The 14930-nt window shown below is 43.4% G+C and overlaps 1 protein-coding gene across 3 annotated transcripts in view; it reads right to left on the reverse strand.

Moving 5' to 3' along the window:
- carm1 (coactivator-associated arginine methyltransferase 1) overlaps window positions 1–14930 on the reverse strand; it is a 70440-nt gene that overhangs the window by 11519 nt on the left and 43991 nt on the right. For all 3 annotated transcript variants that reach the window (XM_038784991.1, XM_038784990.1, XM_038784989.1), the window contains 8 exons: window positions 14160–14250; window positions 11052–11133; window positions 10141–10226; window positions 8269–8358; window positions 5779–5916; window positions 4511–4600; window positions 2599–2711; window positions 615–692 (listed from right to left, as the gene is read on the reverse strand). In XM_038784991.1, the coding sequence (XP_038640919.1) occupies window positions 615–692; window positions 2599–2711; window positions 4511–4600; window positions 5779–5916; window positions 8269–8358; window positions 10141–10226; window positions 11052–11133; window positions 14160–14250 (768 nt within the window). The remainder of the gene's footprint in view (window positions 1–614; window positions 693–2598; window positions 2712–4510; window positions 4601–5778; window positions 5917–8268; window positions 8359–10140; window positions 10227–11051; window positions 11134–14159; window positions 14251–14930) is intronic.

A 14930-nucleotide genomic window follows, 5' to 3' on the forward strand; every position in this document is an offset into this window, starting at 1 on the left:
AAGTCACAGAGTAACCCTTTAACCAGATACAAAATCGAGATGGTTCTAAATATACACCACAAAAGACTGGGGCAAGTGGGAGTAAAATCCAATAACAAATCTAGAAATTAACCTACACAAATAGTTATAAGCCTCCTGGCAGATGATCATTCAACTAAGATAGAGACAAACTCCAAACCAAACTATAACCTCCTGTACTCAGTGTAAAAATATTAAGATGTAGGAATTGGAATCCTACTGTAATGACTATCACACTGGCTGCCCTCCTAGAACAAGCCAGTATAGAATTTATGCAATTGCCACACATGACTGCAAAGGCAAAGTGGTGCCTAGTTGAAACTTCTGAATTGAGCTTCCACCCAGAATTAATTTGTAAGCAAAGTGAGAAAAGTTGCCTCCTGCAGCCGTGGGAAAATACACGCTCTTAAATCATAACACGGGTTGAGTGCCACTTAAAGACGGAGGGTGCTTTGGCTGGGAAGCCCAAGGTGGCAGGGGAGGGTTATTTTGAAATTATCGGGTTTGGAGTTTGATTAACTATGCTTGACTACTAATGTTCGTGAAAATTCCTACAACACTCAAAGCTGCTGACCAGGAAATGATTCTTTACCTACCTAATGGAATCAGATTGTTGTGGCTGACTGCAGATCCACTGGCAATTACACCGCTCAGGTCATATGCCGTCGGGACTCCTTAGAAAGCAAAAAGCAGAATGCCATATATTACAGTGATATCCATTAGCACGGAGTTTAATACAATTATAAAACAGCAGCATTACTACTACAACTCAGCACATCAAACAAACAGTACCATGGTGTTTATTCTTACAATTCCATGAAGATGTGCTATTACTTTGAAAATATGTGTTTCAGGACACTGGATATGAAAAATAAAATCACATTCTTCCCTCTAATGGAATGCATCTGCCAGACAAAACTAGGGTGAAGCTCAGTTGACCAACAGGAAGACTACAGGAGTAACAACTCTTTTAAAAGCTGACTCCTGGTGTAGTCTCAATTGACAATGGGTCAGGTTTTGCTGGGAAGGGGCATCGGATGGCCTCTACTTGTCCCTCAGGTCAAAACATTTGCGCGCACCAAGTTTCTGAGTGTGCCAGCTGATAAATGTTGCAGTGAGAGAAACGGTACACTTGGGACCCGAGTGAACAGGGCAGCCAACATGGTATCTCCTCAATTCAATCAGATTGAGAAATAAACATAAAGACCAAGCAGGAAGTGTAAATTGGAGTGGGTGAATTCAATGTGAGATATATGAATAAGAGAGAGAGAGAGAGAGAGAGAGAGAGAGAGAGAGAGAGAGAAAGAGAAAGAGAAAAAAAGTCAGACAGATACAGTCGTTCGCATGCATACACACAGGAAATTGTTGATTTACAGAACCAGGGAGGTTGATTGATAGTAATGACTAATAATCACATCTTTCAAAGGAACATTTGGTATTAAAATACAGCTTTCTATGGAGAGATTAACAATTCGGAAGTTTATAGCAAAACTTAGCTATTTTCACGAAGTTAATGCTGGAACAATACAATAAAGACAATAACCGTTAGATATTGGCAATTAATTTTGCACTTTCCCGAAGCTGCTGCATCTTCGACGCTTAAATAACAGCGTCATTAACCTCAGTTATTTTGACAGCAAAATCTGGTGGAAGATCAAGCATTGAAGAGAGAAATTTGATCGCAGGGATCAAAGAAAATGAAAAGAAAAACACTTTCGACCATCAGGTCAGAAGAATATATTTGGCAGCATTTTCTCCGGGGCGAGAGAAAGCTATATCTTAGTGAGTCAGCCAAAAACTAACATTTACAAATCACAAACCGGTGACGTGAATCGCTGACCGAAGAAGCACCATCAGGAAGGTGCTTTCCTGGAGAATGGGCAGAGTGCTCAAAGTCCACAGAAGGTGAACGGCAGCATTGAACGGAATAAGGTCTCACTACCCTGGACACTCACTCCATTGCAGCATTCACCTAAACAGACAAGGGCAGCAGATGCATGGGAACACCACCACCTGCAAGTTCCCCTCCGAGCCACTCCCCACCCTGACTTGCAGCTGGATTGCCATCCCTTTACTGTCACTGGGGCAAAATCTCAGAACTGCCTCCCTAAAAGCACGGTGGATACACCTCGTGTACTGCAGCAGTTCAAGAAGGCAGATTGCCTTCTCGGGGGCAATTAGGGACAGGGCAACAAGTGCTTGCCTAGCCAGTGGTGCCCACATACGGCAAAAGAATTAAAAAAAACACACATACCACAGAGGAGGGAAAGGGACGAACGAAAAAGATAAAAGCGAGATGCAGCAGGCAACCTAGATTTAGGAAACGATCAATTGGATAAACTGAGCTGAATACTCAAGACGACCAAAAAATTAAATAATTTTTTAAACATTTCCAGCCAGGTAGTGTTCCAGGATACAGACCACATTAAGTCTGTGATTCACCATGTCTAAATTTCTGGATCAGCCCATGGCAAATACAAGTTCAGATCATGATTCTGAAACACACAACTAAAATTTGGGGATCGGAATTAAAATTACTGATATTTTGCAGGCCAGAGAGTAAGAAAGAGTGTACAATACCAGACACCGCCAATCCTGAGCTAAGGTTGTAAGAGGCAGATGTGTTCCACATGGTTTCCGACGGCGATACATAATGTGAACCTGGGGGTGGTGAGGGAGTTGTTCCTGTGTACCTGGCGGGGGGTGGGGTGGGTGGGGGGAGGAAACAAAATGAATCCTTACAGATGATGGATGATTGGAAAGAAAAATATACAAATACATGCAATTGTAGGGGAAGAAGGTTAGGCAACAGGGCGTGGGGCACCCTTTATTATTTAAAGCGTGTGCCTTTTGTTTAACAAGAAAGGCTAGCCTGACGTTAAACCTTTGACTGCTTCTCTAGTTTGTATGGTTTCAGAATTCCAGGCAGCTCAAAAGGATCACAGCCCTGACTGCTGTGACAAAACTGCTGCAGACACACACACACTCAGCCCCTGTAATTGACAGCACTGAAGTATGTTAACAGAGGTGGTGGTGGTGGTCATGGACTTATAATTTGACTAGAATTACATTGAACGGACAGCACAGAAATCAAGACGCACCTATTGTTTGTTTCTTTACTTGTCCCGTAACCATTCCCTTATGCCTTGCACTACCATTTCTTCTCACTTACTCGCTCCTGTTTTCACCCTATCACAGACCTTGTGCCCCCCCACCCCCCAGTTTCTGTACTTGTTTAAAGCCTGTCACTACCGTTATCCAGTTCTGACAAAAAGGTCATTGACCTGAAACATGAACCCAATATATCTCTTTCCAGTTGCTGCCTGACCTACTATATCCAGCATTTTCCATTTTTATCTCTTTATGGAATTATGAATAACATGGATTCCTCAGTTTGTAAGACAGGGGGAGAGGGCATGGGCAAGAGGATATAGCACAACCATTCACCAGGCAGAATTAAAATGACTAATGTTGCACTCAATGCAAGTTCAGGGCGAGTCCAGTTCTTCTTTCACAATGCATCACCATTCAATATTTAGGATAACAAAACAACATCAACAGAAAAGGGGGGGGTCGGTTAAAGTAACCACAAAACGCAAACACAAAAAATTTAGCCGCTGTGTTGTAATCTTTGCCCTTGTAGATCAGAAGAGAAACTCATATTCACATAGAGTTTCAATAATGTTGGACCTAATCCTCCTTTTCTGTTTTCTCTCGGTAATTGAAGAATGCTACAGGAGGTGCCACCGGGAGTTGAGGTTGTGTTGGCTGTTTCTTGGGGGCATTGGGTCCCCCCCCCCCCCCCCCAAAATCGGTATACGACTAGCAAAGTGGTCCACTCCATTGGGGTCGGCCAGCCTATTTTCTGTCATCTTCTGGGTCATGCAAACACATTGCCAGATTTCCCCGGCTTTCCTCCTACCCTGGTATTCTGTCCCAACGACTTGCCACAATGCCATATCGCTCTATTTTTTTTGAAAATACGATTTTTCAACTGACTGGAAATTTTGCAATTTGAATGGAGAAGGAGCAAACTGCAAGGCCATGTTCGAAGGTAAAGATCAGAAACGGACAAATCACACTTAGGGGAGTGTGAAAATGAGAGACATTTCCTAAAATGCAGACTTCCATCAAAACCCATAAGCGTCTAAGGAAGCGGCATTAAAAATGCCAAGTACCGGATGTTAAAACAATGGCTACCACAGACAGACCCACTCAAAACTTCTTGGAAATACACAGCGTCTTGCTCAGTAGTGTATGTTCCCATAGATGCCCAACATATCACCTGAATGAGTGACCTGGAAATATATTTGGGCTGTTTGTGAATGGCAATGAGGAAGCATCCCTGCTTTCTGTTTATTTGCCCCCCCCCCTCACCAAGATCGGTGGGTGGGAAGAGAAATCAGAGCAGCGGAAAATGAGGGCAAGGCTGAATACTTCTGCAATGTCAGTTTGTACAGTGATGAAAGCAGCATGAGGCAGCAACGCTTACCTAAAAAAGGGGTTCTTCAGGTCGAGCACATTACTAGATTTTGAACCCGTCTGATCCACCTGGGCTAGAATACTAATGTCATAACTTTGTCTAAAGGAAAAAAAAAGAGAGCAAAATGTTCCATCATGTTCAGAGATTAAAAACGGGTAAAAACTCAATCGTAAGGCTGATGGACAAAAGTGGTTGCACATCCTGTGCAGCAGCAGACTCTACATAGGATTCAGTCATCTCACTGCATTCTCAATCATAGTAGGAAGCTACACATCAATAAAAAATACATCCAAAGATGTGCAAGTTAAAAATATAAAGAGGTTTGCTTGCCTCATCTAACAATCTTCTCCAGGACAATTCTAATGCGCTCCTTGCTTTAAATTGGGGTTCATCCAAAACTCGCTGCCCATGTCTCAACTTACACGAGATCCCATTCACCGTCTGTGTTTGCTCCTGGCCCAACAGCACCTGGTCCAGTTGCACCTCTATCCAAGATTGGCTTTCTTGCTTTCAAATTCTTCCATGGCTTCACCCTTTCTTATCTCTATAGCCTCCTCCAGGCCCACAAGCCTCAAATCTCTGCACTGGCCTCGCGCACATCCTCAATTTTAATTGTTCAATTTTTAAAACTTGGCCTTCTGTTGCCTAGGATATAAGCTCTAATTGCCTGCGGAAACCTTTCACCTCCCTATCTAGGAACACAGGAAACAGAAGGAATAGGCCATTCAGCCCTTCAAGCCTGTTCTTCCATTCAATAAGATCATGGTTGATCTGGCTCTGGTCTCAACTCTACTTTGTTGCCAGCCCCCCCGATAAATCTTCACTCCCTTGTCTGTCAAAAACTTGACCGACTGTGCCATGAATAAATTCGATTACCGATAGGGAAGTGAATTCCACATATTAACAACCCTTCAGAGATAAAATTCTACTAATATCCACTTTAAACAGGAGAACTATTATTCTTAAAACTGTTTTTCCTCATTCTAGTCTCTCTACGAATAACGTCCTCCCGATATCTACTCTATCAAATCCCCTCAGAATCTTTTGTGCTTCAATAAGGTCATCTCTCATTCTTCTGATCTCCAGTGGGTATAATGCAAAGTGCCTTTGGATGCTTTACTATGTTAAGGGTGCTAAAAATGTTTTTCATAAATTACTTAAAAATCTTTAAAAATCAATAAATAAATACCAATTTCCAAAAATTAAGTGTTTTTTGTTTTAAAGTCAACAATTCCAGTTTAATTAATTTTTAAAAAAATTGCACATGCCAAACTCACCTTTTGTTGGCATTCAGCACAGCAGTCCCCGTGAGCGTATCACCTGCCTTTGTGAAAAGTGGTGATTGAAGCAAACAGCGAACTTGGTACCAATGAGTCAGCGGCTCTGTTGGAGCAGTCGAGAGCCATACTGTCATTCTGAAAGAGGCAATGAGGTCAGAACATGCCATCAGGACCAAAACAGAGTTAGCATCATAGAATCACAGTGCAGAAGAGGCCCTCCGGCCCATCGAGTCCAAACCAACACGTGAAAAACACCTGACCTGTCAACGTAATCCCGCTTGCCAGCACTTGGCCCATAGCCTCGAATGTTGTGCCAAATGCTCATCCAGGTGCTTTTTAAAGAATGCGAGGCATCCCATCTCTGCCACACGCCCAAACAGTGCATTCCAGACTGTCACCACTCTGGGCAAACGTGTTTTTCCCCCCCCCCCCAAATCCCCCTAAACCTCCAGCCCCCCACCTGGAGCTTGTGTCCCCTCCTGACTGACCCTTCAGCTAAGGATCCCTATCCACCCTGACCAGGCCCCTCATAATTGTACACTTTGATCAGGTCGCCCCCTTAGTCTTCTGTGCTCCAACAAAAACAGCCCAAGCCTATCCAACCTGTCTTCATAACTTAAATGTTCCATCCTAGGCAATATCCTGGTGAATCTCCCCTTCATCCCCTCCAATGCAATCAACTCTTCCTATAATGTGGCAACCAGAACTGCGCACAGTACTCCAGCTGTGGTCTCACCAAAGTTCTATACAACTTCAATGGCCCCCCCTGCTTTTGTAATCTATGCCTCGATTGATAACGGCAAGTATTCCATATGCCATTTTCACCACCTTATTAACCTGCCCTTCCACCTTCAGAGTTCTATGGACAAACACACCCAAGGTCCCTTTGTTCCTCAGAAGGTCCTAGGGTCATGCCGTTCATTGAATACTTCCTAGTCAAATTACTCCTTTCAATGTGCATCAACATACACTTTTCAGGATTAAATTCCACCTGCGATTTATCTGTCCATTTGACCATCTCATCTATAATCCTCCTGTAACCCAATTCACTCAACCTCACTGTTAACCACCTGGCCAATCTTTGTGTCATCCGCAAACTTACTGATCTTCCTGCCAACATAGTCATTTATGTAAATGATAAATAATAGGGGACCCAGTACAGAACTCTGTGGTACTCCACTGGACACATCCTTCCAGTCAATAAAGCAGCCTTCTGTCACAACCCTCTGACTCCTACAACCAAGCCAATTTTGAATCCACCTTAACAAATTACTCTGTCTCCCATGTGCATTTGCCTTCTTTATAAATCTCCCAGGTGGGACCTTGTCAAAGGCTTCGCCGAAGTCCACAGAAACTACATCAACTGCACAGGACACAAAACATTGATTCATAGTCAGGAAAACTTATCTGAGCTACTGCCTATGTTCACTTATTCAATTCCTTCTAACTATTGTATCCAAAGCTAGCGTGTGGATTAAGCGTCAAGTGTACAATTTTGTCTTGCATCCCAAGATAAAGTCTTGTATTGACTTCTCATGATGGGATCTAAATATGGAGCTACAATTTCATCAAATTGATAGTTTTTTCTTAGGCAAGGGAATTAAGGCTCATGGTTTTGGGGAGACAGTGGTCATATCACTGGACTGCTCATCCAGAATCCCAGGCTATTGATCTGAGAAATAGAATTAAAAGTTGGCCTCAGTGATGGCGATCATGAAACTAGTAAACCAGTTATTTGCTTAGATCGTAATCTACTTTAGGGATTGCAATCTGCCATCCTTACTCAGTCTGGTCTACATGAGACTCCAGACCTTCAGCAATGTGGTTGACTCTCACCTGCCCTCTGAAATGCCCAGCAAGCCACTCAGTACAAGAGCAATTCGGGATGGGCAACAAATGCTGGCCTTGCTAGGGACACCCACACCCCATGAAAGAATATTTTTTTTAAAAAATCACAGTTCTCAGAAGGCAAGATATAGACCAATTCTGCAGAAGAGTCATTTGAAACGTTAACCCTTTCTCTCTCCACAGATGCTGCCAGACCTGCTGTGTTTTTCCAGCACTTTGATTTCCAGATTGGCAGATCTGTAATAATAGTAATGACCAAAATGAAACGGCGGAACCAGCTCAAGGAGCCAATTGGCTTACTCCTGTTCCTGTGACTCAATTTTGGTCCATTGATTTCCATAAGAGGCATGTCCATGGTCCTGGCAACATATACTTTAATACAAACTTTATGTCACGTAGAGAATCATAGAATAGTTAAAAGCACTGGTGGTGCTCATTTGACCCATCTACAAGAGCCACTCCCCACCTTTTCCTACACGTTTCCACCCCACCGCCCCCATTAAAGTCTTTGCTCGGCTGCTGCCTTTGACAAAACTCCAAGTGAGATTATTATTTGAATTGCGCAGCTTCTAGTGGTGCCATGCACCAGAAGCAACTGAATTAACAGCAATTTACATAATTTCAAACTTAAATACTCACTGGGAACCAATGAAGGCCACATCAAACCAGAATGCCAAACCATGGACTAACCCCGAATGCAACATATGGAACTTGAATGGGATTTCTATCCTGTAATAAGAAAGAACAGATGAAGACATTTGGGGGAGAAAGTGTCAAATTGAGGTCAGTATTGCTTTTAAAAATTGTTGCTCACAGTTCAGGCAGCGTGCACAAGGACACCCTGCTTCCCGCATCTCACACACACACACACACACACACAAAAGTACCTCAGCGCTGTTACAAAACAGGAGAAAGTTAGGAAACAAAGTCTCTTCTACAAAAGTAGCTCTAGAGATCAGTTTAGTTCTCGCCTTGAAGATGCAAAGTAACTCCAAAATGCAAGAGTTGCATAAACACCAGCATAGTGCCATACCCAACCTTTCTTTCCACTTTTACCCTTCAGAGGCCTAGCTCTTGACAATGGAACTGCTGCAGGGAAGGCTGCAGGCAACGCATTGCAATTGCCTAAAATGCCCATGATCAGACATTAACACTGCGGTAATTAAGATGTGACATCTAATTTTTTTAAATTTTTTTTAAAATTGCTGCAGATTGTATAAATGCATTTCAGAAGCATCTATTCTGAAGAGTGCAGCTGCTCTGCAAGATTCGCATGCACAGTGCAAAAAATGGAACATTAAGTGATCCGCAGCATCAGACGTGGTACCTCAGCACAGCAAGGTCCAAGCATTCCTTCACTTGTGCAACAGTGCATAACTGGCCGGACTTCCACCAGGAGGGTTAATGCCGTAATCAATCACAATGTGCCATCATCTTGTAACGATTACAACACAGCTGTTAGTGCAATCCCCATCATGCTAAACAGCATGCAACAGACCAGCTGTCAAGTGGCCACAAAGTGACAAAAAACATTTCTTAAAAGCCATCTCACGAACATGCCGTATAAATTAACAAACAAAAAAATACACCCTGGACCAATTCCATAGCTTATCTGGGGGTACGGGCTCTTTGCTGAGAGTTTTTGATACGAGTTCAGCCCTAGTGATCACTGCCTGTGGTCAGTCCCAGATACCCAACATTCTCCATTTGACGCTGTGAAAGAGCCATCTCCATGACTGGCAAATGCATTTCACAGTGGAAAAGGCTCTTAAAGACAGAGTTGAGATATTTGGGACCGGAGAGCACCTGGCCAATACCGGAGGGGAGTGTGGCCTGCTACATTAACCAGGCTTCGGATGAAGTGTGGATCTAGGCAGAAGTAGATCAGAGCAGACCTACTGTAATTTCACGAAAATCTCACCCTTCCACATTTGTTTTTGTAAAAAAAAAAGATAGAAAAAAGACCACAGTACATTGTGTGCACCCCTTGGCTCAAAGTCACTCACCCAAGTTTGCTACACAAACTTCGCTGGGGTTTAAAAAAAGTTAATAACTTGTACATTGTTACAAATGCCTGTTTACACACACACAGATACAAGATTCAGCCATCTCCATTCTCACATCAACTTACCAGTGACTGAAGGGTAATCGAACTGGTCAGGCCTTCTGCAAACAAAAGTCGCCCACATAACCCTCACTGCATCTATCATTTTGTTTTAAGATATACCTTCTGGGTTATTTTCGTGAAATTACAGTACTTCCGCCCTTGTAATAACATTAATGGATTGGCTGTTGAAATAACCAGGAAATTTAGCGGTCCTGCAAGCAAATCCTGATTTTAGCCAATTGATTCCAGCCCCAATAAATACAGGAGTTGTGTGGCGATTCTGTGTGACTGGTGCTCCATCAGCCCTGTTCATTGTGACTCCAGCCCCAGACACAGGAGTTGTGAGACGATTCTCTGGGACTTGTATTCCATCAGCACTGTGCTCTCCGAGTTCGACATCTTACCGGTGCAAATCATTCTCTTTGGCTTCTAGAAAGTTCACTGTGTACTTCACCGACTTGGCCATTAGAATCCGGATGTCAAAAGTGTCCTTAAAAACACACAGTAAAATGGTCAGTAATCCTTGTGGAGGCACGGCTGCACTAACAAAAGGGCCACCAGCCTTTACACTGGAAATGCCACTGTGCAATCTTAGAACCATAGAATCCCTACCGTGCTGAGACCATTCAGCCCATCGAGTCTGAACCAACCCTCCGAAGGAGTGCCCTACCAAGGGTCAGGCCCCCACCTTATTCCCGTAACCCACCTAACCTTTTGGATACTAATGGCTACTATTTAGCATAGCCAATCCACCTAACCTGCACATGTTTGGCCTGTGGAAGGAAACCGGAGCACCTGGAGGAAACCCACGCAGACAGAGAGACGCAAACTCCACACAGACAGTGACCCAAGGCTGGAATCAAACCCGGGTCCCTGGGGCTGAGACAGCAGTGCTGACCACTGTGCCGCCAAGATGTGTTTAATTTACCTCACATTTAGTTACAAGCATACACTTCCCACAGCATTGATTTTTTAAAAAATGAATAAATATTCCCCAAAGCCCAATTTTGCTCATGCTGTTTTGGACATGCCAGCATATTTTGGAGACTAGTCAAATGGCCATTAATCATAATGACTGTAGAGCAAGCAGTCAAGTACCATCTTGTCTGCACCAAACATCCATATGATCATTTTGACCACTGAATAATAACCATATTCTTTTGTCTGTGCCACAAGCCCAAAGCATTTTTGCCAATCACAGGTCAGACTTTAAAAAAAAAATCAATCCTGGTGCCCCGTCTGAAGATAGTGGACAGTCCATTTGTGGGGCGTGATCAAATATATTTTAATTTAGCAATGCTCACAACACACTCACCACAATAGGCTGTTTGAAGTATTCGTCCACTGCTGCACCACGCAGGGCTGATAAATCCACACCATGAAAGGATGGCTGATACCTGGCATCAAATGCAAGATATGTTGGTGAGTCAAAACAAAACCAGAACTGGATTGGTAAGTTTTAATGAACTAAAAATCTCCTCACCAGACTTGAGTTACATTGGAGCGAGTAACAGTACAAAGTAGCAACTGTATGTATCAGCAAAACTCACAAGCAACAAGTCTTTGTTACAGTGCGAGTGCCACAACTATTTATACAAATTCTCCTGAGATTAAGCCAGCCATGAAAATATCACATAGTACATGGATCGGCCCACATGCGATGCTCCTCATAAAAGATCCAAGGTCTCAACAGTGTCAGAAAAGAGGAGGAACCTTTCCACAACCAGGGAGAACTGTGCAGAGAAGTGTTCCCCATGAGGACCCCTTAGCTCACAAGGCTAAATTGCTGGCTTTTGAAGCAGGCCAGCAGCACGGTTCGATTCCCGTACCAGCCTCCCCGGACAGGCGCCGGAATGTGGCGACTAGGGGCTTTTCACAGTAACTTCATTGAAGCCTACTCGCGACAATAAGTGATTTTCATTTCATTTAATCTCAGAGCTCTGCAATCTCTCACCAATTAATCTCAGGCTTTGAAAGCAGACCAGCAGCACGATTCAATTCCCGTACCAGCCTCCCCCAACAGGCGGCGGAATGTGGCGACTAGGGGCTTTTCACAGTAACTTCATTTGAAGCCTACTTGTGACGATAAGCGATTTTCATTTCATTTATTCTTCCTGCCAAAACGGACAATATTACATTTTCCCACATTATACTGGATTTGCCAGATTTCTACCCACTCACTATCTATGCCCCTTTGTAGCCTCCTTGCAATTCAATTGCTTCTCCCCCGTTGGAAAGGGGGTTTAAAAAAGAAAGAGAATTAAACGTCCATAGTCAGGGCTAATGGAAGGAATCCCACTTCCATAGACTTCAACACCATCTCCCATCAAGGGGTACGGGGAGAAGCCAGGGGTATGGCATTCAAATAGAGAATTTGCCATGATCGCATCGAATGGCAGAGCGGGTTCGATGGGCCGAATGGCCCACTCCTATTTTCTACATTTCCTCGTTAAAACATTCAGAGGTCTTTGCTTTAGTCATGGCTGCCGCCTTCCCGGCGCCAACACCGACCGCAGCCACATCCGTCCAGAACGGAATTAATAAAAATGGAATAAATTTAATTTCGAATAAATTGCCTTAAATGAGGGAGGGGAAAGAAAACGCAGATTAAGCGAACAATTGCTCATGCACTTAGTGCGGTTAAGTGACTACGCAAACAAGGAAGTCACAGAAGGCAAGACTTTACTGTATTTTCTATACTTTTTCTAGGTGGCAAGAATCCCAGCTCCAGTGGAACAGCAAAGTCAACCAAACAGGGAACCAAACAGTCATGTCAGGTTGTGGAGGCCAGTAGGGAGTTGGGTTGGAGGAGGGCGAAGAGGGGGCGGGGGGGAAAAAAAAAGAGAGAACAGAAGCAGCTTTTTTGGGAAATGGCCACAGACTGCATCACTGGTACAGTGAAACCTGAAAAATTACAGATACAGAGCTCTCCTTCCATTGAGTGTGCTGTAAAAATAGAAATTCAGTAGCGGATGAAAAATACTTCTATCCCGAGGATGGAACCACAGGTACAGTTGATCCCAGATAGAATGATCTCCCTCTGCCAACTGGGAAAATAACTCACCACACCACAAAATTAATTTATTTCACAAAACCTGCTACATCCTCACGCTAAATTGTGTATTCCAAGTTTTCAGTTGTAAAAGGCTTGGTGCATTGAAGGCTCTCTGTAATTTGCAATTTACAAATGTGCATGGTTTCAGAGTGCACCGTGCGTATTTGGGTCACTCAATAAATGTCCGTTTCTAGCTGTATGCAGGTTTCACTGCACTAAGAGAGTTGCAGTGGTCAGGTCCCGCATTTGGCAAGACCTGGGCAATATTCTGACTTGGGTTGATAAGTAGTAATATTTATGCCACAGAAGTGCCAGGCAATGACCATCTTCAATAAGAGAAAATCTAATCATCTTCCCTTGACGTTCAATTGAATTACCACTGCTGAATCGCCCAACATCAATATCCTGGCGGCTCATCACTGATTAGGTCCAGCCACACAAATACTATGGCTGCAAGAGCAGATTGGAGACTTGGAATTCGGTGGCGAGTAACTCACCTCTTGACTTCCAAGAGCTTTTCCACCATCTACAAAGGCATGAAGCAGGAGGATGATGAAATATTCTTCACTCGCTTGGATGAGTGCATCATTTAAAATCCAAGATAAAGCAGCCCTCTAGATCAGCATCCCCATCTATCACCGTAAACATTCGCTTTCTCCAATACCGGCACACGGTGACAGCAACATGTATGTTCTACAAGATACAATGCTGCAACTGACAAACCTCCTTCGATGACCCCTTCCAAACCAGTGAACTTTACCATCTAGAAGGGCAAGGGCAGCAGGCTCATGGGACCACCAAGTTCCCTTCAAATCCACACACCCTCCTGACTTGGAAATATACCGTCGTTCCTCAGGATTGGTGATGTTCATATCCCACATATGAATTTTAAAAATTTAAATGGTACAGGCTGAAGCTTAGGAAAAAGTTACTCTTCGATAATAACGTAGAGAAGTTAAAAAGGAAATTTTTTAAAACCACAATATACTTAAGAAAGATGTCATCGATGTTCAACAGAATTCTTAATACACTGGGCCATTTCAGAGTATGGATGCTATAATCCTGAAACAGGCAAAGATGAGTAACAGGAAGAGTCAATGCCCAGGTATTAGCGCCAGAGAAACCCCTAAATTATATGGCAGGATGTATGAACACATATTTCACTGTGCATAGAAACAGCTCTGCTGTTTCCAAGTATAAAACACAAAATATTTTCAAAGCTACTTATTTTAAGCACATTTTACTCCCAATATAAAACATGTGCCCTCTGCACAGCTTTCAGTTAACAATGACTCTGGAGAGGAACAGACTCCCTCTCCCCCTCTACTGCAACCACCCGTCCCCGCTACAGCAGAACTGCAACCATACCAGAAGTTTGCTTTTGTAAACTGCTCCATGTAAAGCTGCTCATCTGTAAATGGTGCAAGGTGAACGTCACCGAGGGTTGGAAACAGATTACCTATAACGAAAGAAGAGGTTCATTAATCATTGTAACCATACATATCCATGAGAAAGCAAACCCATTGTTCCTAGGCTAGGACAATGTACTAGCAACACATGTATTTGTGACTTGGATGCTACAGCCCAATCATGATCAATGGGTTGTGGAACAAAAGCTGCTTAGCCTCCACGCTTAAAAACTAAATTCGGCTAATTGTCCTGGTCCTGTGTGCCACCTAGCAAAGGCAGCAAAGAGCTAGTCACCTGCCCATCCATTCAGCCGCAAACGTACAGGTAGCAGAAAGCGAGGCAAGATAAAAATGAACGAAAAGGAAAATGCATTACAACAACACATCAGCAGAAACTGGACTAACAATGCAGCAATAAAACAAGCTCCAGTTTCTCTTACTAAAATTGGTTTGGACATCATGAAGAAAGTTAAGAAGAAACTTCACATTTACCATTCAAAACGAAAACCTGGGGAAATCACCCCCAGCTTGATGCCGCATTCAGAGGGGCTAGAAGCAAACATGCTCCCACAGAGCATGTACAGCCTGGGCCCAAAACCCACTCAAACATTGTACGTTTTAAAACTACAGCGAGAAGTCTTACAACACCAGGTTAGGCCAACAGGTTTGTTTCAAATCACTAGCTTTCGGAGCACTGCTTCTTCCTCAGGTGAATGGAGAGGTAGGTTCC

The sequence above is a fragment of the Scyliorhinus canicula genome, chromosome 25, assembly GCF_902713615.1.
Source record: "Scyliorhinus canicula chromosome 25, sScyCan1.1, whole genome shotgun sequence".
In the NCBI taxonomy this organism is placed as follows: Eukaryota; Metazoa; Chordata; class Chondrichthyes; order Carcharhiniformes; family Scyliorhinidae; genus Scyliorhinus; species Scyliorhinus canicula.